The following is a 24389-nucleotide window of genomic DNA, read 5'->3' as shown; positions in this document are numbered from 1 at the left end:
AGGAAAGATATGTAACACACTGGAAAACTGTTCTTGAGACAGAAGAATTGCTATATTACTGCCAAGGTCACCAATTCACTCATGCAGGAGCTGTGGTCTTTATTTACAGAGCAGATGGCAGGGGGAAAAAAAAGACCTAAAAGCCTTTGTGATATTAACTCTTGTTAAGTATTATGGTGGAGAGAAAAGAACTCAGAGCTCAAAGACTTGGGTTTGAGTCCTGGCTCTGCTACTGGCTATGTGACCTTGGGCAGGTCGTTTACCTTTTCTGAGCCTCGGGGTCCATGTATGTCAAATGAAGATAATAATGCCAATCCCAGGGTTGCTGGGAAGTTTGAATAGGATGATGGATGTGAAGGAATTTAGGATGCAGAATAGCACTAGCCAAAAAAGAACAGGTTTATTGTTAGTCACCCTCTGAACTGTTAACACTGGAGTAAATAGGGTGTGGGTGAGGCTGCTGGGTTGTCACAGGGCAAGCACCTAGCTCACACAGGAAACAAGGCTTTCTACCAGAATGGGGAGATGAGTGAGTTGGGAGAAATCATCATTTTATCTGGAACAATCTTGCAGGGAGAGTCCTGCTGCCATGTCTTGGACCAAGCCTTGCGTTTCTTCTCCAACATGACCAACATTGGTGACCCCAAGGGTTCTGTGCTAAAAAAAAAAAGAAGGAATATTTCCCATCACTAACAGGGAAAGAGCTAAGGGAGAAATTACATTGTTTATGTAATCCAGGTGGGACCCTCTGGAAAACTACAAGATGCTGCCAACGTCCAACACCTGTGGAGTGTCAGCTGCCAGACTCCTCACCGTCAGACTGAGAACTGACAGAAACTGCATCCAAGAAGTGCTCTGGATAAGGTAAGTTCTGCTCCAGCCACAGGCCCAGGTTGGAATGGGGCAGTTTGCTCAACTTCTATTAAGTAAGTTCTCAGAGGTCAAAGATTCCTCAGCAGTTCTCTTTAAAATCACTTTTTTTAGAACTGAGGAACCAAATTTTTCAGTTGAAAGTATTTCATTCATCAGGGCCAGCTCAAGACTTTTCAGCTTCCTTTCAGACTTTGTATATGCAGGGAACCCCCAGTCCCAACCCATTCTCAATGGTTCTTGCCCATCCTGTTTTCATTTTGCTTTTAGTAGAAGCAGGAATGAAGTTGGCCAGACTGGTTAAGGCTGGAAAGCTTCAAGCTGTTCCTGGTCATCTCTCTCCAGTTTGAAAATGGGACACCCCATCGGATACCATGTGGTTGGTGATGGATGGAAGGACTCTGACTGATGGGGGTAAGGGGACCATGATTTCTATGAAATAGGGTGATGGGTGCAGTGGGAGGTGGGATGAACAAGCAGGTTGGCCTCTATGTTCCCCATCTCAGAACAGCTCTTTTAACCATTTTTATATGCTGGGAATCCACTTAAGAAGTTTGAAAATCCCTGCCCTAGGGCATAGGTGACAAGGAAGAGAAGTGCACAATTTCGGAGAGAGCATGAGCTTGCTCCTGACTCAATGCTCTTTAGTGGCAAAAAAAACAGAAAAGGATGGTGATGTTTCTCGACTCTCTGGATTCACAGTGGAAAATCATGAGCAGGTTTGCAAACAAAGAATTCTCTTCTTCAAGCCAAAGTTCAGTAAAAGAACAGATCTTGTCTTCTTTCTGGAGACCAGTTTCCTGAAAAATAAGGTATGTATGATGATTAAGAAGCTGGCTCTAGGGTCAGATGAGCACAGGTTTGAATCTTGGCCTTACCACTCCCTACTTGGGCAAGTTACCTAACGTCTTTGAGCTCCAGTTTCCCTCATGTATTAAGTGGAGATAATAATGATACCTACCTCCTAAGATTCTGGTGAGGATTAAATGAGTTATAACACATGTCAGGCCCTAAAAACAGTGTCTGACACATATACACTCAACAAATGTTAGCTATGATTTTGTTAGAGGCAGTATCTCTATAGGTGGTGAAATTATCTTGAATTATTGTGTGGTCAAGATACAACTTACCTTAATCAGTGAGACCCAAGACTAAATTAGAGAAACCTGATTCTGGCACTTACTTTTTTACTCTGGGCCAGTTATTTAACCTCCCTAAAGTTCAGTTTTCCCACCTGAAAAATAAAGATAATAGCACCTACATTATAGGTAGCTACTGGCTATTATTTTGCCTCACTTCCATGATTCTTGTCATTCTTCTCATCACTAATGACTTTGTCTTTCATTCTACCTCAACCACCCATTCCCATGGCTACACCCTAGTCTTTGTCATCATCCACACAGGTGGCACCCTTGCAATGCCAATCTCAAACATCCACTCTTCAGCCACCACCTTCTATGTCAGCCACTGCATTTCTTACATCATCTCATCCTCCAATCCATCAGTCTCCACTAGCCTATCAAACTCCATCTGCCTCCACTTTCTTCCTTGTGCAGCTTAGAGTCCATGGTCCCTCGTTATAATCACTCACTGGCAATGCCCTCAATTTCTTTCCCCTTCTCTGCATCCATCATTCTCACCTGCCAGAACCTAAACCCTGGCTGAGCATCACCATTTGCCTTCTTTGCTCATTACTGTAAGGTCACACTGCTGGTGAAAATTGCACAACTCTGCTGAGACCTTCCACCTGAAACTCATGGTCTCAGGCTGCAGCTGGGCACTCAGAAATCCTATGTATGTTTCCCAATGCACAAGAAGACTTTTTCATGCTTTCCTACTCCCTTCAAACATGCCACACTCTCACTCTCAGTTGAAGATCTTGCCCTGGAGTTAAGGGGAAGGATTAATTAAGGATTAACTAATTAAGGATTAATTCTCCTTAATCTTCCCTTAAACAACCAGCAAATCTTTTTGCATCTGAGTCTTTAGTCTCCTTCAATGGCAGAATGGCCCCTCCTCCTATTAAATGTCACTGCCATGCAAATGAGCTCTAATAACTGCTTTCTTACAAAAGGCCTTCTCAACACCCCAATAGTTTCTTTAGCTACTGCCTCACTTCTCTTCACCCCTTCAATGCTAAACATCTCTAAGAAGCTGCTGGCACTTGCTGTCTCCACTTTATCATCTCCCATTCACTCTTCATCCCTCTCCAATCTGGCTTCTGTCCACACCACGTAATGAAAACTGCTCTTACCAAGGTTGTTAATATATGTGGTGCCACTTCCAATGGAAATCTCTCTGTCCTCTTATTTGACCTCTCGGCTCTTGACACAGTTGACTACTCCGTCTGTTTTGAAACAGTCTCCTCTTTTAGTTTCTATAGTATCACTTCTTTCTGGTTCTCCTCTTCCCACACTGGCTGCTGCTTCTCAGTCTCCTCTGCTGCTTCCAAGTGTCCCCAACCTCTAAATATTGGTGTCCAGGGCTCTGTCCTCTGTCTTCCTTTCTTCTCTGTCTCACCCTCTCCCTAGGTGTTCAAATCCAATGACCTTAAATGCCATTTATATACTGATGAATCCCAAATATTTATCTATAACCCTGACTTCTCTTATGAATTCCCCACTCACATATACAACCGTCTGAAAGACAGATCCTCTTGGATGTCTTATAGGCATGCCAGACTTAACATATCCAAAAGAAGTATGTTTTTCTACAATCTTCTTCATCTCACCATCTACCCAGTTGCTCAAGCAGGAAACCTAAGAGCTAACCTGGATTCTTCCCTTTTCCTCACCATTCCCATCCAATCTATAAGTAAGTCCTAAGAGCTAAACTTCCCCAATAGATCTCAAATATCTGTTTATTTATCTTTACTGCTGCCAACTAATCTAGGCTATTATCTCCTCTTACTTCTTGCTCCCTAACTGGTCTCTCTGCTTTCGTTCCTGCCTTTCTCCAATCCATCCTCTCTACAGCAGCTTAGGAGACCTTATCAAATGCAAGTTGGATCATATTACTCTCCCACTTAAAATCCTTCCATGGTTTACCAAGTCACTTAGAAAATGAAACCCAAACTCCCAACTATGACCCATAGGCCCTGTGTCATCTGGCCCCTGCCTACCTCTCCAGCCTTGCCTTGTGCCATACTCTCCCTTTCTCACTACACTCTGGCCACACTGGTCTTTTCTCCATTCCTCACACACACCTCAGGGCCTTTGCAGGGGTGGATTCCTTCACCTTCAGTGCTCAACCTAGGACAGAGTACTTCACTCAGGTCCCTGTTCAAATGTCACTTTCTCAGGGAGGCCTCCCTTTACCACCTTATCTAAAGTGGTCCCCATCTTTCCCTATTTCAATACTTTGTGTGTTTCCTTCACAGCACTTATCACAAGTTGGAAACATTTTGCTTTTGTTTTCTTTTTTTTTTACTGGAGAGGGGGAGGTGTTCTGTTTCCCCACTACAGTATTAACTCTATAAAGGCAGGAACCAAGACTGTTTTATTCACTGTTATATCCCCAATGTCCAGCATTGTGCTTGGGCACATAGTAGATGCTCAATACATAGGTTAAAAGAGTACAATGAAGTTCTGATACATGTTACAACATGGATGAACCTTGAAGACATCATGTTGAGTGAAATAAGCCAGACACAAAAGCCCAAATATTGTATGATCTCACTTGTATGAAATACCTAGAGGAAGCACACTTTATAGAGACAGATGGTTGTTTATAGGTTACCAGGGGCCAGTGGGGTGGGGGAGAAGCAGGGGCAGGAAGAGGGGATTGTTGCTTAATGGGTGCAGAGTTTCTGAGGGATGAAAAAGTAAGGGTAATGGATCTTGGTCATGGTGGCACAGTACTGTGAATGTAATTAATACTACTGATGTGTACACTTGAATGTGGTTAAAATGAGAAAATTTGAGTTGTATATCTGTACTACAATAAAAAGTTTTTAAAAAAGTGAAATGAAATAAAGCACAGGAAGCACTTGGCACTGTGTCTGGCGAACAGTAACATTATCTGTTATTATCATCTGCATTGAGACAATACACAACCAGTGTCCATTTCTACAGATGAGAGAAAAAAAAATCAAAACTTACTAAAAACTTAGACACCAAAGTTTGTGGAACTCGCCTCCAGAATGTCTTCCTCTGAGGTCTCTCTGCCTGCCCGCCACTCCACACAGCCTTGGCCTCACAGGCTAGTGACGGCCGCAGAAGGGGACTAGGCCCATTTCAGAGGAGCAGGAAGAGGCTCTGCCTTCCTTCCTTTGACAAATATTTATCTAGGATCTCACGTGAGAAATCACTGAGAACTACCTAAATTTTTACTGAAAGGCTCATTCAGTTCACATCAAAAGAAGCTTAATATAAAATATATAAAAAATAAAACATGTGACACGGTGACCAAGTCCCATGCCAAACCTACTGAACCATGAAGTGGGGTGTGGAGTCTGCATTTAACAAGCCCCCCAGTGGTTCTTACCAGGCAAGACTGGGACATTGGTGTAGTGCTAAGAACATGGGCTTTGCTGAGTTTCTTGGTCCATTGATTTGGAGACCTAGAAAGTTTTCCCCTCTTCCCACATTCCCATCCCCACTTTTCTCATGCCTGGAGCCATGGTAGTAGAAGCATTGACCTGGGACGGTTGGCATAGGCAGGTACTGATTCCCCACCTCCTCTCAACTCCTCTCCTTATGGAAAGCTGATCCCCCGACCCCTTTCACAAGGTAACATTGCTCTTTTGCATGCTTTCTGAGCTTTCTGCATCTACCCCCCACCCCCCGCCCCACAACACATACACACTTATTCTAGGATAGTGTCCTGAACACGGATAGACAGTGACCCCATGTGCAGTGCAATGATCTCACCAGTAGCTAATTTTCACTGTTGTACCCTTGATTTAAGTTTGAATCGTTTTTTTTTTTGATGATGATTTTATTACCCTGTGAGAGAAAGGAGATAACACTAGCTCTGCCACTTGCTGCCATGTAATCTTAAGGCAAGTCCTTTCACCTCTTTGAGACTCCGTTTTCTCATCTATAAAATGGGGCTATTTATTCATTCATTCAATCACTATTTACTGAATATCTATGGTGTTAAACACTTAGGATGCTCATACACATATCGCAAAGTCATTGTGGGGCCTGAGTTGGATGTGCCTGGGTATTATCTGGCTCATACTTAAACCCTAATAGACATTGTTGCAATTTTTGGCCTATGAACAATTACGAATGTCACGTTATTAGCAATTCCAAGGCTTACAATTTTTTTTAAAGAATAGACTATTAACAAATATTTAGACCTACGAGCTTGAGTTTTCTGATTTGGAAAGGCCGCAGAGCTCATTCCCTCAGGCAGGGGCTTGAGGACAGAATCAGCCATGTTAAGGCCTTCAAACCAGCCCTGAGGCTTTTACTATATTGGCAGATATTTTCTTAACGTTTCCTTTTAAATGCTCTTTTATTGTTACCAGCATTTGTTCATTCATTCGTTCATTCATTCATTCATTCAACAATACAAATTGATCTCTGAGCCAGGTGTTGTTGCAGGTGCTGGGGATACAGTGGTGCACCCCGCAGAGCCTCAGCCCTCCAGCCCTTGTGGAGCTGACATTCTAGTCTATATTTTACACTCACCCCCCATTTCCCCACTATGTTGTAAAACACTTGTGATTAGGGGCCTTTGTGGCAGCTCTTCCTTTTGGTCCTTTCTTAATCACACAGCTCAGAGCACAGCGTGGGGCAAACAGGATGCCCTCCAAAAATGGCTTACACTTTTTGATTACTTATGGTGTGCCAGGCATTGTTCTAAGCATTTACATATATTATTTCATGCAATCCTCACAGAAACCCTATGAGGAGGGCCCATGCTCATTTTACAAATGAGAAAACTGAGGCATAGAGAGATTAAGAAACTTGATCAGGATCCTGAAGCTAGCAAATAATGAACGTGAATTCAAACCCAGACCGCGTAGCTCCTCCTGTCATTCCACCCAGATTATCTTCATTTGGTAGTTCCTCCTGACACCACTTTCAAATTAAATATGGAGCCCAGAGGACTGGCCTTTGACCTCAGTCAGCATTGTCCCAAATTGCAGTGTCCTGAGGTGGCCCTATGTGCCAAGCTGAAAATGAAACATCTGGGGTCTGAGGCAGAGCAAGCTAATCCTCATGAATTTGTTCATTTTCTGAGCCACCTTGGTTACCTTGGTTAAGTCAGGCTCAGGTAAAGGATCTCAGTTGAGTTGCTTCTACAGTAAAATAAGAACATTTTCAAGCAATTTTTACAGGATACAAACTGCATGAGCTCTTTGAGACTAAGATAAAACAAACTCTATAAATATGAAAATATGAAACAATAAAATCTAAGGGCCTTTTAGCTGCTGGAGGACCTGGCTTTTACATGACAGGCTTCTGCTCAAGTTTGTTCTCAAGATTCAGAGACACAGTGTCAAAGGCAGAACCAGATTACCTACTTTCATTTGCAAGGCTAGCACTGGCAGGTCCACGATTTGGGGGGGAAGTATATTTTCTTATCTAGGAAAGAAGAAGAAGAAGAAAACATGATTGGAAATGAACTCTTTGGGATTGGGTTAGAAATTGCCTTCCCCTCAGTTTATGGAAGTCTGGCCTATTTTCTCTTATTAGATGCTATAAAAACAGTGAAGCTTCTCTTTTTAAAGCCCCTTGGACCTTGCTCTCATCTTATAGGCAGTGTTCCTGAGTAAGAATTGCTGAATTCTCAACAGATCCTGACAGTCAGTCACCAATTAATACAACTGATGTCAACATTAGCAGGAGAGTTCGCAGCAGCTGAGACTTGAGTGATAAACACTGTTTGTGAATGTGTCTGGAAGTTCCAGGAATAGGATAATACCTGCATTATATTTGCACCATGATGTGCCTGGCATATAGTAGATGCTCACTAAATATTTGCTGAATTGAATTTGAACAGTATAGACTTGTTCTGTTTGGGAGGCAATGATCTGAGCCATCTGAGTTCTAACCAACTGTTGCAACAGGATTCTAATCTGGGTATGCACAAGCATATATACAAACACAGTTGGTCTAATTTCCCTTCTGAATCCAGTAGGAGCAGATTTTTAAAAAACAGAGTTCAGGAATGGTAGTTTTCACAGGTTTTCCCAAGATGACATTTTTATGATTTACTCTTTAAGTACATTCCTAATCAAACTTTGGAAACGATGGAGTGGTATTTTAATAGGAAATTTCTTTTCAATGTTAGGATGAAACATGGTGCCTGACTTTGGTAGCCTATGTTCAACAGGGTCTTTGTGTACTATATGTATGGTTCAGAGTAAAGAAGCTTCCAGTAATTTATCTCAGGCATGGAAGATTAGAATCACAGTTATGCATGGACTAGGGTGCTGCAAAAGAAAATGGATCCAGAGTACAGAATGACAGAGGATGCAGACTTGGCCTCATGAAACAATAAAATATATATTATCACTAACATTTCATATGAAAGACAAGTGTCAGAGTGGGTTGCTTTTTAAAGTGAAATTATAATTCAGGCCAATTCTTCCCTAGTCCTTTGCAAAGAAGGGATTCTTATTTCTTGATGGGTATTTTGCATCTAGGAGGCGATAATTAAATATCTGGTGAGTGAGTGAATGAAAGAACGAGGGAGTCTCAAGGACATTTTCGGTTCAAGGGGAGTGGTGGTGAGAGAGCAGGAACCCAAAGGAAACAGAGAAGGAAGAGACCAGTGCACAGGAGCAAAGCACAGACTGCCAGGCACTGTTATGGTCTCCAGACAGCAATGGGCTGCCTGTCATTCACTTGGAATTTTAATGTGTGGAGCAGATGGTTGGTATAGATTGACCTTGTTTTTGCCCAGGAGCCTGGCATCATTGCAAATCACCAACCTGTTTGGAGAATAGAGTTTGAGCCTATAGGTATGCCACAGTTCAGCTTTGCACATGGATTATTTGGTGGCTCACAATGAGGTGAAGACAGGACCCTACGATTTTAGGCAACAGCTCATCAGTTGTCTAGGGCAAGGCCAAGTCAACAGACTGGGGCGAATATTCTGAGCGAAGTCTGGCTGGCTGGCTATCTATGTAAGCTTTTAGCCATTAAACTGAATGTCAATGAAGCCTAGTGAAGATATATGGAAAGTTTAAGCCGAACATTCCATCCCTCAACAGCCCCATGTCCGGAGTGGCAGCAATTTGTCCTGGCACCCCATCTCATGCCAACTAACTCTCAACCGCAACTAATCAGAGGCAATCCTCCAAGTATCTGTAGGAATTTCCTTACAGTGGGCTGAGCTGGGAGGCAGGCTGAGGAACAATCCCGGGCTTCCGGCTATCAGGGCAGAGTTGCAGTTCTCCCTCGTGGCAGATCCTTGAGGACAGGCTAGGCATCTTTCGTGCTGGAGGAGACTTAGAAAGGGCTCACAGTTCCCATCAGGCTCAGGGTCTGGAACCATGTGCCCATAAGGGAAGGCATGAGGGTAGCCAGGCTCTGGGGAGCTGGGGCTGGCTAGAGAAGAGAAATGCCACAGCTCACCAGGCTGAGTGGAGGGGCTCGCAGTCAGGGCCAGTGGGTACTGATCCATAGCCACGGGACCAGACACATTCAAGCTGCCGCTGGTAGCACCATGGGCAAGAGATACTTCTGGCTGTGGCCTTGTCCACTGAGAAGAGAAACGCCACTGATTTGGAGGCATGTCGCTATCTGAGAAGGAGAGATTTAGAAGACACGTTAGATAGCCATAGCAAGTATTTGTTTTATTTATTGCTTTCAAAGAAGTGGAAGGAGCTTAATTTTTCTGGTTAGATATACTATTTTTTTTTAATGTGAAGAAAATGTAGGACAGATGAAAAGAAAATTTACCAGCACCCTAATCATAATATCCAGAAGCCACCATTGTTCCCCTTTAGGTGTACTTCTTGTTGGAACTTTTTCTATTCATACATGCATTGTCTTCACAATACATATTGTTATTTAAGCTGCTTTTTCATCATTAAAATATTACAAATATCCCTTTACAGCAATGAATAGAGCTGAACACCAGCTTTTAAATGACTGCATGGTATTCCATCATAAGGCAGTAATGTGACTAATAAATGTCATATTTGTGGGCAGTTCAGGTATCTCTGTTTTTTCAACTATACTAACAACATTGCAATGTGCATCTTTGAATATACATCTTTGGCACCCTGGTTCAATTAGCTCCCTAAGGTAAATTTTCTAAAAGTAGAATTGCTTGATCAAGTGTATTTGGTGTTTGGTTGTTGCAGTTGTTTGGCTTCATTTTATAGCTGGTGTTTTGAATCCACCAAATAGGAGGATGCCATGGAACTTTATAAAGTGTATAAAGTCTGCCTAATGTTGGTCCCTCACACAACTCTAGGTGTTTCAAGAGGAATCTGGGGTACGGGTATGTTAAAAGGCTGGACCAAGGTAGCAAAGCAGATTAGCCAAGTAGGGATCTGAGCTGGAGCCATAAGTGATGGGCAGCAGAGTAGCTGTTTGGACCTCATCCTGCAAAAGCAAAACACTCAGGGTCAAGAGGTGACTCCATTTTTCCTTGTAAAGCTCACATGGACTGGCTAATGGGGATAGGACCTCTTTTGGCCCCATAGTCATTATTCTAATTGTGCCTATAATAATGGCTGTATCTAACGTTTCCAAAAGTCTAGGATACCTCATGTCATGGATGGATATTTTCCCCATTCTCAGCGCCCACTCAGACAAGAGGGGAGGAGGGGAAAGAACTCTGCCAGATGGTGCTTAAAGCCTGGAGCCTCTCATATATGCCAGCTAATGAAGGGAGGCATTGAGCATTGGCATAGAGAGCAAAAGAAGATTGGAGGACTGGAGAGGCTGTCTGGCACCCTGGCCCCCTTCCATTCCCTGTGTATCTCCCTTGGCTCTCCTGAGTGAGAGGCGTATTGGCACGCCCCCATCTACTGCTGTAGTTTTGCGTGTGATACAGATGATAAGAACAAAATAAGCCCTAACCCACATGGCAGAAACATTGTGCCTAACATCTCACATCCTGTACAATAAGCAATGGGCAATGGCTGCCCTCTTCTAATGAAACCAAGGGCAAGCAGACACATTAAGATTTGTTCTCCAGGTTGGAGGTGGGGGTCAGTGGGCAGTGAATGCTACTTCTGAAACTTGATATCTGCAAACCAGTTGCAATTCAGGACACTGCCTGGCAAAAATAGAGTGATTAAGCTTATTTGGTATAATCACTGTCCATGTTTCATATTGAATGAGGGTACTGCATGTCCTAAGTACAAATTGGAAACAATGCATAGCCTTTGAGAACCAGGTGGTTTCCACATGAAGTGGCCTTACAGATCTCTTGTACATGTGACCCAGGAGTTGAATGGTGGAAATTTGGAAAGCAGGGTTCCAAAGTGTTTACTGCCTCTCTTCTGGGATTCTCTGGCTAAAATGCTAAGGGGAGTGGGCTCTGTGTCACTCTCCAAGGTCCCATTTGGTCACTGGGTGTACCAGAATAGAGTTTGAATGGGAGGATGTGGGGAGGCACAAGGTATCTCAATCCTAAATTCACAGCAACCCAATGGTAGGCCTTAGGTGGCTGGGGGAAACCCATTTTTCCAGACCAGGTTTGTGTTGTGTCCCATGGAATGGAGACCCTGAATTTTGGAAGGACCACACTTTCTCAGGCTTCTTGGGCCTCCTGCTTCAGCAACCACATCTGTCTACCCTGTGGGTGGGTGAAAGTTTCCTAGACCACATCCTGGACCTGCTCAAGGCTACTGCTACTACTAGAAGTGGCCCCAGTGATACTTTCTTACCCAAGTACCCCCTCTTGGTTACCTCTGGAGGTAATGGAGGGAACCCCAGGGGAGACTTCGATGCCTTCTCAAACTCCACTTTAATGAATGGAGAGAGGGCAAGGAACCCTTCTATTTGAGGACACTTGGGACAGGGTAGATTTTTCTTTCAATGGGAATACAAAAGGCTTCCACCCTGTATACTCCAACCCCAGGCATCTAGACCCGACCTCTTATTCACATCCATGCCTCTAGAATTCCGGAGACCCCTGGTCCTAAGACCAGGTCCTAGGAGTGCTAATCTCCTTTTCTCACTCTGCCTTTTTAGAGCAAAACTGGCAAGCCACTCCTCTGTCTCCCAGGCAAACCCAGGACCACCTCCCATACCCAAACACTATACATTTCTGGGAGCCCCAGAACCCTCCAGAAAGCATCTCCAGGCCCTGAAGAGTCTGCGTCCACTCTGGAAACCCCTCCACTCTATCCCTGCATGGTGGCCCTACCTCCCTATTCCAGGCTGGTCTTTTAACACACAAGTTAAATGTCATCTCCTCGGAAATGCCTTCCCTGATTCTCCAGTCTAACGTTTGTTGCCCTGTTATGCTCTGTGACTACAATCTGTTAATTTCTTTCATAGCAGTAATCATAATCTGAATTTATTTATTTCTTTGTTCATTTTTCATCAACTCATTCATTTATTCATTCACTGTTGGTCTTCCCCACTAGCCCTTTGAGAGGGCAGAGATCACTTCTTTTTTGTTCAGCATCACATCCCCTGGAACTTGCACTGTGCCTGGCACATAGCAGTTTCAAGTAAATACCATTCTATTGAATGCATACACACATGAACACACACACCCCACACACGTGCTGCACACACATGTACACACATGCATGCACATGCATATGCACACTCACAAACATGCAAACACACACTCACAAACACATGCACAGTCACACGTACACACCTCCCTCTCCACTGAATTTTTCTTTATTGAGGAGAACAACATGCAAAGTGGGTAAGGGCACAGATTTTATCAAGACAGACCTGGAATTGATTCCCAGCTCTGTCACTTCCTAGCTGTGTGACACTGAGCAAGTCCCCTCCTCTCTCAGAGCCTCTTGGGCAGGCTGTTGTGAGATTGAATGGGGCAATCCATGTGAAGGGCTTAGCACAAGCATCTGGTACACAACAGGCACTCAATAAGTAGTAGCTGATGCTGTTATTGTTAATCGTTATTGTGGTTTATAAACCCAGTTTGGGCTCACATTTCACAAGTCTCCTTCCTGGTTTGCAGCACTAAGTGTAACCAACCCAGGACAAAGCAAAATGGCAATGTGTGGGAGCTGAGAATCCATCCTGCCATCATTCACATAGTGCCAGAGAAGGGATGGGAGGAAAGGACCAAGTCCAGAAGTTGGCATCAGCAGCACTTCAAGGCTAATGTAGAGGATAGAGCAGCTATTGGATATAAAAGAGAGATTCCAGAAGCTTTTGATCAATGTGAGTCCATTCCCATGGAATAATACATGAGAGGGGGCAGGAACAATTGTAAATATCTAATAGCTTTTGTTTATTGAACACTTACTGTGGGCTTAACAGTTCCCTTAACACTCCAACGCATGATCGCATGTGATCCTCCTCACAGCAACCCAGAAGAAAAAATAGACTCAGCATGGTTAAGGAATTTGCCTAAGGTCACACAGCTAGGAAGTGATAGAACTGTCTGATTCCAAACCTCATGTTCTTAGCTGCATGCCTCCCAATATTGCAAAGAATGCAGTGAGCTGGGCACTTTCCCACACTACTGGGGTTGGAAGGGGGTGGCAGATTGGCATAACATATCTGGGGAGCAATTTGTTAGTATATGTAAAAAACCTAAAAATTGTGCATTCTATTTGACCCAGTCATTCCACTTACAGTAACTTATTCTAAGGATATAATCACTACTGTGTGCAAAAATTTAGCTACAAGGATATTTAAAGGAATGTTTATAATATAGTGAAAGATTAGCAACAACCTAAATGTCCCAAATCTATAATAAGTTTGGTAATCTATAAAAAGATGCTCTTGAGCCATTAAAATGATGCTCTAGTAGGACACATAATGACATGGAGTGAGACTTATTATTGAGTCAAAAAAAAAAATCAGGTTATAACCCATCATGTGCAAAATGATGCTACCTTGTAAAGATTAGTATGTGTGCATAGATACACATGTGGTTTTTGTTTCCTGAATTCTTGTCTGTTTTCTAAACTTTCAAAAATTACCACAAACCATTTTTTGATTAGAAAATGTTATTCTTAAACTAAAACTTAAGAAAACCACTTGAACAGTGAATCTCCCAAAAGGTGAGAAACAGTTGTGAAAGACCAGTTTGAAATCTCCAACATCCTTTTAAAAGGGAGATAATTCAAAGATACTTGCAACTTATGTTTTCTTTTCTGAAGTATAGCCAGTCTAAATTATACCTAAGTAAATAAAAAAATAACTTTTGACTTGGAAAACAAGAAACCAGGAAGTTCGATTGCATTTCCTAGCCACGTGGGTCTCTGTTTGGGCCTTGCATATTTGGCTTCCCAGAATGCCCTTGAAATATAGGCGAGTCGAGCTGGGAGCCCATGAATGGGAACCTGTTCTCTGCAGCATGGCTTGGCTGTGCTGGGCAGCTTGGTATTGACCTGCTGGGATTGAGAAGCCACTAACAGTCACTCCTGAAAGGCCACTTTATGGATTTCCCACCATTTTCGAAGCTGCACATCTCACCTAATGCCTCGGGTGTTCCATGCTTCCCCCACCCCCACTCCCCCCCACCCCCCACCGCCACCCCAAGGTAGCAGGCCTTAAGAGAAACTTGACTCTTGGCTGCAATAAGAGAAGCCTTGAGGGAGACAGTATTCCTTTCATTTGCTTAATCAGTGGACATTTATCTAGCCCACACCACGCTCTGTGAGGGAGGCAACATCTTCACAGTTGAGTGATTTGTGAGATTCTCTCGGGGAAAATACAACAATCAAGAAGGTGAGTAGAAAAGAAAGCTGTCTCTCCCTTTGGCCTGGAAAGAGTGGCATCTGCAAAGTGGCCCTAGTGCTGGCTTGGGCAAGAAACAGGGCCATGTCCAAGTTCCTTTGGCGGGTAGGGGCTTCACAGAATGATATGGTGTGTGTGTGTGTGGGGGGGGTTGAGTAGGAGGGCATAGGAAACAGTGCAGCTGCCATACAGAAGAAACCCCTGGAAAACTAGAGGCTGACAGAAGCAGCTTGCTGCTCCGTGATCCTAATGCTGTGAATTTAAGCCCTCGTTTCTACCATAGCCATGCAAAATCACGTCAGGGAATGGCACCACCACCACCACCCCTAAAATAACTAGCACCTACATAGTGCTTACCATGTGCCACTTAAAACACATTATCTCATGGACCCCTCCCAAACATCCTTCTAAAGTTAAATAGTACTCTATTTTCATGATGAGGAAACTGACACGCAGAGGTGAGGTGAGATGTCACATTGTTAGTAAGAGGTGGAGCTGACCTTGCCCCAGGTGTCTGGCTCTAAAGCTGTATGCTCTACTGCACTCCCTCTCTAGGGTGACCCTATTAGTAGCAGACATCAACCCCCTGTGATCCAAATCACAATGTCATTCATTCTTTCATTCATTCATTTAACCAATAGTTATTGAATGCCTTCCATGTTACAGGCACTGGGCTAGGTACTTGGAAAGCAGTAGTTTCAGACCAAAATCTCTGTTCCCATGGAATTCACAATCTAGAGAGAGGGAGGAGAAAAGAATGCTAAGAAGAAAAATAGAACAGGGTAAGATAACAGAGAGTGACATGGTGACAGCTTCTATTTTTTAAAGAAAGGCTATTCAGAGAAGCCCTGTTCTAAAAAGGTGGCATTTGTATGGAGACTTGAATGAAGAAAGGGTCAGCCATGCAGACACCTGGGGAAAGAGTATGCTAGAGAGAGGGGAGACCAAGTACAAATGGCCTGAGGCAGGATTGTACTTGGAATGTTCTACAAAGAGTGAGGAGGCTGGAGTGGAGTGAATGAGGTGGGAAGTGGTAGAATATGAGATCAGAAAGATTACAGGGGCCCAGATGAGGCAGGGCTCCATTAAAGAAGTTTGGATTTGATCCCAAGTGACATGGGGAGTTATTAGAGGGTTTTGAATAGAAGAGTGACATGATCTGATTTTCATTTAATGGCATCCTGCTGACTGCTGGATTGTGAACAGACTGAAGGGGAGTGAGGACAGAAACAGTGAGACCAATTAGAAGGCTACAGCAATAATCCAGAGGCTAGATGATGGCTGCTTGGACCAGCAGAAGTGAGGAGAAGTGGTCAGATCTTAGATATATTTTGAAGGTAGATGTGGAGTGTGAGATAAAGAGAGGAGTTAAACATGACTCCAAGTAATTGGAAGGATGCATACTTGTCATTTATTGAGATGGAGAGACTGTGGGAAGAACAGGATGGGTACTGAGAGGAATATAGAGTTCAGTTTGGACCTGTTTGGTTTGAGGTTCCTATTAGATGTGTGAAGTGAAGGTGTCAAGTGGGAAGTTGGATTTACAGGTTTGGAATCCAGTCTGGGCTTGAGATATACATTTGGAATTGATCAGCATATAGATGGTATTTAAAACCAAGTGACTGGAAGAGATCACCTAGGGAGTGAGTGTAGATAGAAAAAAAGAAAGTGTCTAAGGCCCGAGTCCTGGGGCCTTTGTACATTTAGAAGTTGGAGAGAGAAGGAGGAGCCAGCAAAGGAGACTGAGATATAGTAACCAGCGAGGTAGAAAGAACACCAAGAGAATGAGATATTATGCAATCCAAGTGAAGGGAGCATTTCCAAGAGGAGAGAGCAATCAATTGCAGCAAATGGTGCTGGTAGGTCAAATGAGATAAGGACAGAGAAGGACCATTGGACTTGGAAAATGGAGGTCACTGGCTAACCTATTTAAGAGTAGTTTCAAGGAGCGATGAAGATGAAAGCCTGAGTGGAACAGATTCAAGAGAGCATGGGAGGAGATAGTGTGCCTGAACACCACGTTTGAGTTTTGCTGCAAAATGAAGCAGACAAATGAGACAATCAACCAAGAGTTTGTTTTATTTCAGGCTGGGTTCTACCGGGTGAGTAGAGTAGAGGAAGCGAGGGACCATGGATTGATGGTGCTTACAAGGTAGGCACAGGAATCCAAGCCAATGTGTTCAGAAATAAGAAATCAAAGAGTCAAATAGCCAAAGTCATCAGACTTTGACCCTTCCAAGAGCCAGTGAGATCTTCTGAATCCCATACAACACATTTCTCAGCTCTTAACACATGTCAATCCCTCAAATGACAAACAATCACAGTCATTCCTGCTCCCACTCTGATTGCTCAACACCCTCTTGGACATCACCTCCTCATTCTCCACCCACACCCTCCTGCCCACTTTCACAAGCTCTACATCATTTCCTTTTGTATCTGCTGCCACTGCACACACTTTCACATGTTTACCCAACCTAAAAGACTCTCTGAGTAAAGCATGTCACCTGACTGGAAATGTAATTTCCAGGAGAGAAGTAAAGTCTGCAAAGGTGAGCACATCGGACACGCACCAACTCCCTGTCATGACACAAAGAGCAAAGTCAGAGCGGTGGTGTCTGGAAACCAGTGAGCTCTTCCCCTGTAGGCAGAGTCCCCTTGTTGGCTTTGCACAGTGCCCCCACTTGGAATGATGCACGCCCTCCGATGGGAATAAGGCATTCAACATGTGCTCTCGGGAAAAGCAATAAAGAGTCATTAAAATCAACCATACCCTGGTCTATTTGCACATTTCACATCCAGCTGGCAGGGGGCAACTTCCCTGTTAGGCACTGGAGGCACAGTGCCTAGGGCCCATGGATACTTTTAGGGACCCACGAAAATGGTTTAACTTTTTTTTCTTTAATATTCATTTTATTGAGATATATTCACATACCACGCAGTCATACAAAACAAATCGTACATTTGATTGTTCACAGTACCATTACATAGTTGTGCATTCATCACCAAAATCAATCCCTGACACCTTCATTACCACACACACAAAAATAACAAGAATAATAATTAAAGTGAAAAAGAATAATTAAAGTAAAAAAGAACACTGGGTGCCTTTCTTTTTTCTTCCCCCATTTTTCTACTCATCCATCCATAAACTAGACAAAGGGGAGTGTGGTCCTTATGGCTTTCCCAATCACATTGTCACCCCTCATAAGCTACATTTTTATACAATCGTCTTAAGATTCATGGGTTCTGGGTTGTAGTTTGATAGTCTCAGGTATCTATCGCCAGCTATCCCAATTCATTAGAACCTAAAAAATGTTGTCTATATTGTGCGTAAGAGTGCCCACCAGAGTGACCTCTTGGCTCCTTTTGGAATCTCCCTGCCACTGAAGCTTATTTCATTTCTTTTCACATCCCCCTTTTGGTCAAGAAGATGTTCTCCATCCCACGATGCTGGATCTAGATTCCTCCCCAGGAGTCATATTCCATGTTGCCAGGAGGATTTACTCCCCTGGATGACAGATCCCATATAGCAGGGAGGGCAGTGATTTCACCTGCCGAGTTGGCTTAGCTAGAGAGAGAGGGCCACATCTGAGCAACAAAGAGGCATTCGGGAGGAGGCTCTTAGGCACAATTATAGGGAGGCCTAGCCTCTCCTTTGCAGCGACAGTCTTCCCAAGGGCAAGTCCTGTGGTAGAGGGCTCAATCCATCAAAACATCAGACTCCTGTCTGTGAGCACATCAGCAACCATCGAGGTGGGGGAGCCCAATACCCCTGCATTCTCCACCAGCTCCTCAAGGGGGCTCTGCATATTTTTTATTGTTTTTTTTTAATTAACTTTTTAAAATCAATTATATAAAAAAAATTTTAAAAAAGCATACAGTAAAAAAACATTTCAAACAAACCATAACAAGGGAGTAAGAAAAAGACAACTAACCTAAGATAACTACTTTACTTCCAACATGTTCCTACTCTACTCCAAGAAAGTAACCTAATATAGCAACATTTCTGTGAACTTGTTCCTACTATACCCATCAGAAATTAACAGACCATAGTCATTCCTGGGCATTCCCAGAACGGGTTTAACTTTTTTTTAAATCAAAAGAAAAAATGAACATAATAATGATACCGAATATATAAAAATGAATCCACAGATGTGGAATTCTACAATAAAAATATGATTTAAAACATGAACTACACACATTATTAAAGATGAATTTCAAAAATGTAATACTGGGCAACAAATTGCAGAATTCCTAGAATTATAGTATGATTTTCTTTAAATAAATTTCAAAAACAGGCAAAACTAAAAAAAATAAAAAAAAAAAAAAGAATCCAGCAGCCTGGGTTAAATTCATCTTTATACCAATGCAGTCATAAAATATGCTTTTTAAATATTCTTCCATGGAGAAAGGTACCCACAAGGGTAAAAGTGTCTAGTGAAAGTCATACTGCAGCCCTGCCAGCTCAATTTTTATCGCTTTCTCCAAACCTGGATATTTTGATGTACACATTTTGACACAGCACCCTTGAAGTAACTGATTTGAGATGTAAGAATGCTTACTTTTTAAAAAATTACCAATTAGTGTGCACAGTGGACACCCCAAACCCTACCTCCCTCCAACCCCTGCTCTTGCTCACCAGATCATCCACCATCATTTGAGAGGAGGCTGGGAACACCTACATGGGACATGATTTTCTTATCATGAATTCTTTGGTGTTCCAGTCCCATCAGGCCAATAGTAATAATGATGACGATAATAGTGAACAGTTTTGGAGCTCTTAGGGTGAGCACTTCTAAGCACATCAATGAACTGGTCTTTCAGTTAAAGCCCTGACAAGAAATTCCAGCCTCCTCTCGCCTAGCGTGCTTACCATTCCTCAGGATCACATCTTCACTCTGGCTCGAGGGGCTCAATTCCTGGGGACTCTTAACATTGCCCAGAGCTCTGGAGAAGTGCTCATCCACTACACTGCTGATGTCACCCTGGAAATAGGTGAAAAGGACACACCGGGAATTCCATTCAGTCTTTATAGGTCTTTGTCTACCCTTGGGCAGCCGGACGCCAGTTTTCTTCATTTCTTCCATTGTGGGCGACACGAGTGAGAGCTGCAGAGAAAATGCAAAATGTCACTGACACTAGTTTTCCAAGTGGCTTAGTTATGGCTTAGATAAGCGACCTTGGGGACAAGCTGTTTGTTCCCTATCAAGTGCAGGCCTTCACCAAGGCTCCAGGGAGCCACCAAGCTCCTGAGCTGCTCCATGAAGCTCAACAAAAATGCTGTGCTGGTCTAAGGACCAGCAAGGAGCCTCGTCAAATTAATGTTCAGGGAACAATAAGACAGAGCTCTATGAAATATCATAGGGACCTTTCTTACAAATGAGAAGAATTACCTGGCAGCATGACTGGAACAGCATGATGAAATGAGACAAACAAAAAAAGAACCAGTAAGGCCAAATACCAGAGTAACCTGCCTTCTGGGAAGTGCCTTCCTCCAAAACGAATGAGCCAAGCTCAGCCCGGAACTGTGTGTAGATTCCCTTGGAAAAAGGCACAGGCTCCCCTCAAGAGTTTGCCTAAGCCATCCAGCGGGAACTTGAAATTTTCACCTTTGGTAATAAGCGCCGATTTCCATCTTGACCACTTACATGCAACAGAATAAAACACATCAAATTCTCGCATTCCCCTGATGCCCTAATCTATGTATGACACTGTCCTGCACCCACCCACCCTCTGCCCCATCTTAAAAACTAACAATTAAAAACAACACAAGTTCTAAGACCTCCAGACAGATATTCTCAACCAAAAAAAGAAAAAAAAAACACAAAACATTTTCTAAACACTAAGTATATTGTGGCAACTTTAGAGGAAAGCTCCTGAAAGATTGTAAGATTGCAAACTTTGTTCACCACTGTGTCCTCAGCACTTAGATCAGTGCCTGTAATAGAGTTGATGCTCAGTAGCTGTTTGATGAATTGCCTTAACCTTGGCCTCCATCAGTGGCATCATCATATCCTACTTTTTGAGCTCCTTGAGGACAGAGGCTGTGCTTTTCCACCTGGCACACAATGGTATTCAAGATATTCTGTGGCCTTCCTTTAATGCTGAAATAGCCTGTATGAATGTTTCTCTAACTTTGGCTCCCCAATCTAACCTCCCATGTGCTCTGGCTAAATACATCTTTAAACTATTCATTCTTGTGAATATAATGAAAATGACTAGAGTTTAATAGACCGTCTCCCTCTCCAACCTATGAGATCCTTGTAGACAGGGACAAGTTGTTATTTATTTCTTTTTCCCTAGCACCTAGCACAAGGTAGGCATTCAGTAAATGATGGCCGAATGCCACTTCATGGAAAGAAAGCACAATGCAGGAAAAACATACCAGATGATACCAGGTGAGAAGACCTGGGTTTTTCTCCTGGCTCCAAAACAAACCAGCTGCGTATCTTTGGGAGAACCACAAGGTCTCTGGGCTTCAGATTCCTCTTGGATAAAATGAAGGGGACAGAGTATATGAATTCTGCAGCCTAGTCTCTTATGATTCTACCTAGAAGAGTCAACAGATTATGATGGGGACATTAGGAAAGAATTTGGCAGGGAGCAGAGGACCCTTTCAGAATCATCCTAGCTCCAGTTATAACTGGATTATGTTGTTTAGAGAACTTTTTAATTGAGCACCATCATTCTGTTTGTACTAGTTGACAAGTCATGCTAAGCATAATCAGGCCTTACCAACAAAAAGGAATCCCTTGTGTTCTTACTTCAAGAAACATATGAACAACTACTTTGAAAAAATTATTTGACAGGTTTTTTTAATTGGAGAAGTTGTGAGTTTACAGAAAAAAAAAAGCATGCATCAAATACAGGGTTCCCAGATACAACTCTATCATTACCACTGTGTATTGATGTGGTTCCATTTGTTACAATAGATGAAATCACATTTTGTTATAATTGTACTATTAATTATAGTCCATGGCTTACATTAGGGTTCACTGTTTATGTTGCATAGTCCTATGGGTTTTTAAAAAATTATTCTAGTAACATATATACAACCTAAAATGTCCCCTTTTAATCACATTCAAATATATAATTCAGTGCCCTGTTTGGCAGTTTCTTACAAAGTTAAACATATGCTTACAATATGACCTGGCAATGTCACTTTTAGGTACATATAGCCAAGAGAAACTAAATCATATGTTCACACAAAGACTCGCACAAGAATGCTCATATTAGCTTTATTCGTAAAAGCTGAAAACTGGAAACAACCCAAATGCCCATCACCAGGAGAATAAAGAAACTAGCTGTGACTTATTCATACAATGGAATACTACTCAGCAATGAAAAGGACTAAACTGAAAACCACACAACGTGGATGAATCTCAGAAACAGTATGTATGTTGAGCAAAAGTATCCAGACACAGAAACCATATATTGTACAATTCCACTTTTATGGAACAGGCACAAAAAAATTATAGCGATACAAGTCAGCAAAGTGGTTGCCTGTGGGGTGGAGATTGACTGGGAAGGGGTAAGAAGAAACTTCCGGGGGTGTTGGAAATGTCCTCCAAGCTTGATGAGGGTGATGGTGAACTAAATATTAGTACACATTTGGCAAAACTCATCAAATTGTATGATTAAGATCTGTGCATTCCATGGTAGGTAAATTACCCCACAATTAAGAAAGCACATGATATATTCAGACACTTGGGGATGTAGAAATAAAGCAAAGGTGTTATGAGTTATAAAATTCCAAGTGTGGGGGCAGCACTTTTCTAAAAAGCTACAGTTTACAGAACACCTGCTCTGTGCCAGAAGCTATACATATATCTTCTCCAATCTTTACAACCCTCCAAGTAGGTTTTATTATCCCCATTTTATAGGTGAGGAAAATGGGGCTTTGAGAAAGTGAAATAAACTGCCCCAGCTACACCACTAGGTAGTGACTGAGCTGGGATTTGAATCCAGGACTCCCTGGCTCCAAAGTCTGTCCTCTTCCCTTCGTCTCTTACTGGACTTGGACAAGTCCCTGTTTTGCCACTATCTGTGGGTCTAGTAATCCCTTTCCCTCTCTGGGCCTGTCTCTTCATCTGTCAAATGTTGGAGCGTGGCCTCTAATCCCTAGGGGACTACAAGCCAGGACCCCTAACAGGCAGAACATTAGCCCACTCCACTCCCTCAGGGCTTCTCCTTGAAGTCTCTACCAGCTGCTGCAAGGGCTGGTTAGCATCTTTATGGCACACACCCTCTTACTCTCAGAATTGCCAGTGGCTACTGCTCTAGGCTCAGGCATGAGACAGCTTGCAATCTCTTTTGGCAACTCCCCCTGAAGCCATAAGGGAAGGAGCTGGTGTATGCTTGGAATATTAGGGCCTGGAAGCACACTCCTAGTCTCCTTGGGTAGAGACCCAAGAGACCATAGGCTGACTGGCCAGGGCCAGGAAAGGTTAGAGATAGAGAAAGCCACAGGTATCATTTCATCCCCATCACCTTGAAGGGCTCAGAACTTGGGAAACAGGGGACCCTGAATAAACCACATATTCTATTTCTGCCCGTCTCTTCCCTCCCAAACACACAGACAAACTTTGAAAAAGAAAGCTGTGGATTACTTCTTGGGATCCAGCTCTCAAGTGATTCCCTGGGCTGCACTCTGATCCCAGTGGAGACTGTTGAGGGCTTTTAAAAGTCTGAGAACGGGTCACATGGCTTACTCCTATGCAGAGCTGCATCTCACTACACTGCTGGAGAAGCTTCAGCTGCTTCATCCTCAAATGAGCCTCTGGGTTGGGTCCCTTTATTCGCTGAATCATCGAGGTGGATCTGGCATAGGAGAAAGGGATGCTGCAAAGTTGGATCTAAGGGATGTGAGTGAGACTGAAGAAAGGGTGAGACTCTCCTGGAGAAGATGTTACTATGTTAATGCCTGGCTGTAGCAAAAGCCTTTTGCAGACAATGCCCCGGGGCCAAGGTTTACTACCTGTGCAGTCAGAACAGTGTAACTTATAAAATGTACACACAGTTCGCAACTTCCCCAACTCACAAAATATAGACACAAAGTGCTCCAAGTGGGCCTTGAAATGGTGTCCAAGCTTCTGCAAAAATCTTTTAACACAGAATTCCAAATCAGCAATTTGCCCTCAACGCCACCACAGTCTGCCTGCATGGACCCATTTACTACATTTCTGCAAAATGGTACCTAGCATTCTTAGCAGCTGGGGTGGAGGGTAAGAGGAGTTATTGCAAAGATCGCTTGGAACAAAAGCCCCAAAGGGACCAGTTTGTGCTTGTAGTTGAGCAAAGCACGTGATGCACCCTAATCCTTCCCACATGAATTTCCAATGCCCTCCCCCAACACACAAAAAAGCCCCAGCTTCTCCTACCTTAATTTCCGACTATCTCCTGAGACAGAACAAGATTCTATGGTTGCAGGAAGGGTGCGTTAATGATGGTCAGAGCTGCCTAGTCCACTTTAGAGCAGCTCGGTGCTTGCAGAGGCAGGAACTGGGGATTTTGTACCCTCCCCTTGCTACTTTCTCCCCCTCTAGCTGGGGCTGTACAAGGCGTTTCCTGCTAGCTATCTATTAAGAATTCAGAAAATGCACTCCAGCAAGTCAACCGGGTTGGGCACCGGCAGGAATGAGGAAAATGGGTAGCTTTTTCCTCTCTTTCTGCCTTTCTCCCCCCGCCCCCACCCCCGCGCTC

At 43.2% G+C, this 24389-nt stretch overlaps 1 protein-coding gene across 1 annotated transcript; it reads right to left on the bottom strand.

Moving 5' to 3' along the window:
- Positions 1–405: 405 nt before the first annotated feature.
- Positions 406–24132, bottom strand: VGLL1 (vestigial like family member 1). Its single transcript, XM_037820923.1, has 6 exons — positions 24068–24132; positions 19561–19795; positions 9156–9575; positions 8837–8856; positions 7349–7409; positions 406–1670 (listed from the first exon to the last, which is right to left on the bottom strand). Exons 2-6 carry the CDS (start codon positions 19772–19774, stop codon positions 1627–1629), a joined length of 759 nt encoding a protein of 252 aa, XP_037676851.1. The 5' UTR covers positions 19775–19795; positions 24068–24132; the 3' UTR covers positions 406–1626.
- Positions 24133–24389: the final 257 nt, after the last annotated feature.

Source organism: Choloepus didactylus, chromosome X, assembly GCF_015220235.1.
Source record: "Choloepus didactylus isolate mChoDid1 chromosome X, mChoDid1.pri, whole genome shotgun sequence".
NCBI classification, from domain to species: Eukaryota; Metazoa; Chordata; class Mammalia; order Pilosa; family Megalonychidae; genus Choloepus; species Choloepus didactylus.
The sequence above is the reverse complement of the archived record's forward strand: the minus strand, read 5'-3'. Positions and strand labels throughout refer to the sequence as shown.

What these genes read in the sequence shown, in the direction of transcription:
- VGLL1 (XM_037820923.1), bottom strand. Translation starts at nt 19,774, where the DNA reads ATGGAAGAAATGAAGAAAACTGGCGTCCGGCTGCCCAAGGGTAGACAA. An exon ending in GCCTCCCAGCTCAGCCCACT is followed by an intron (nt 8,857 to 9,155) that starts GTAAGGAAATTC and finishes CTAAAATCGTAG; the next exon opens with GGTCCTGTCTTCACCTCATT. An exon ending in TGCTAGCCTTGCAAATGAAA is followed by an intron (nt 1,671 to 7,348) that starts GTAGGTAATCTG and finishes CTTATTTTTCAG; the next exon opens with GAAACTGGTCTCCAGAAAGA.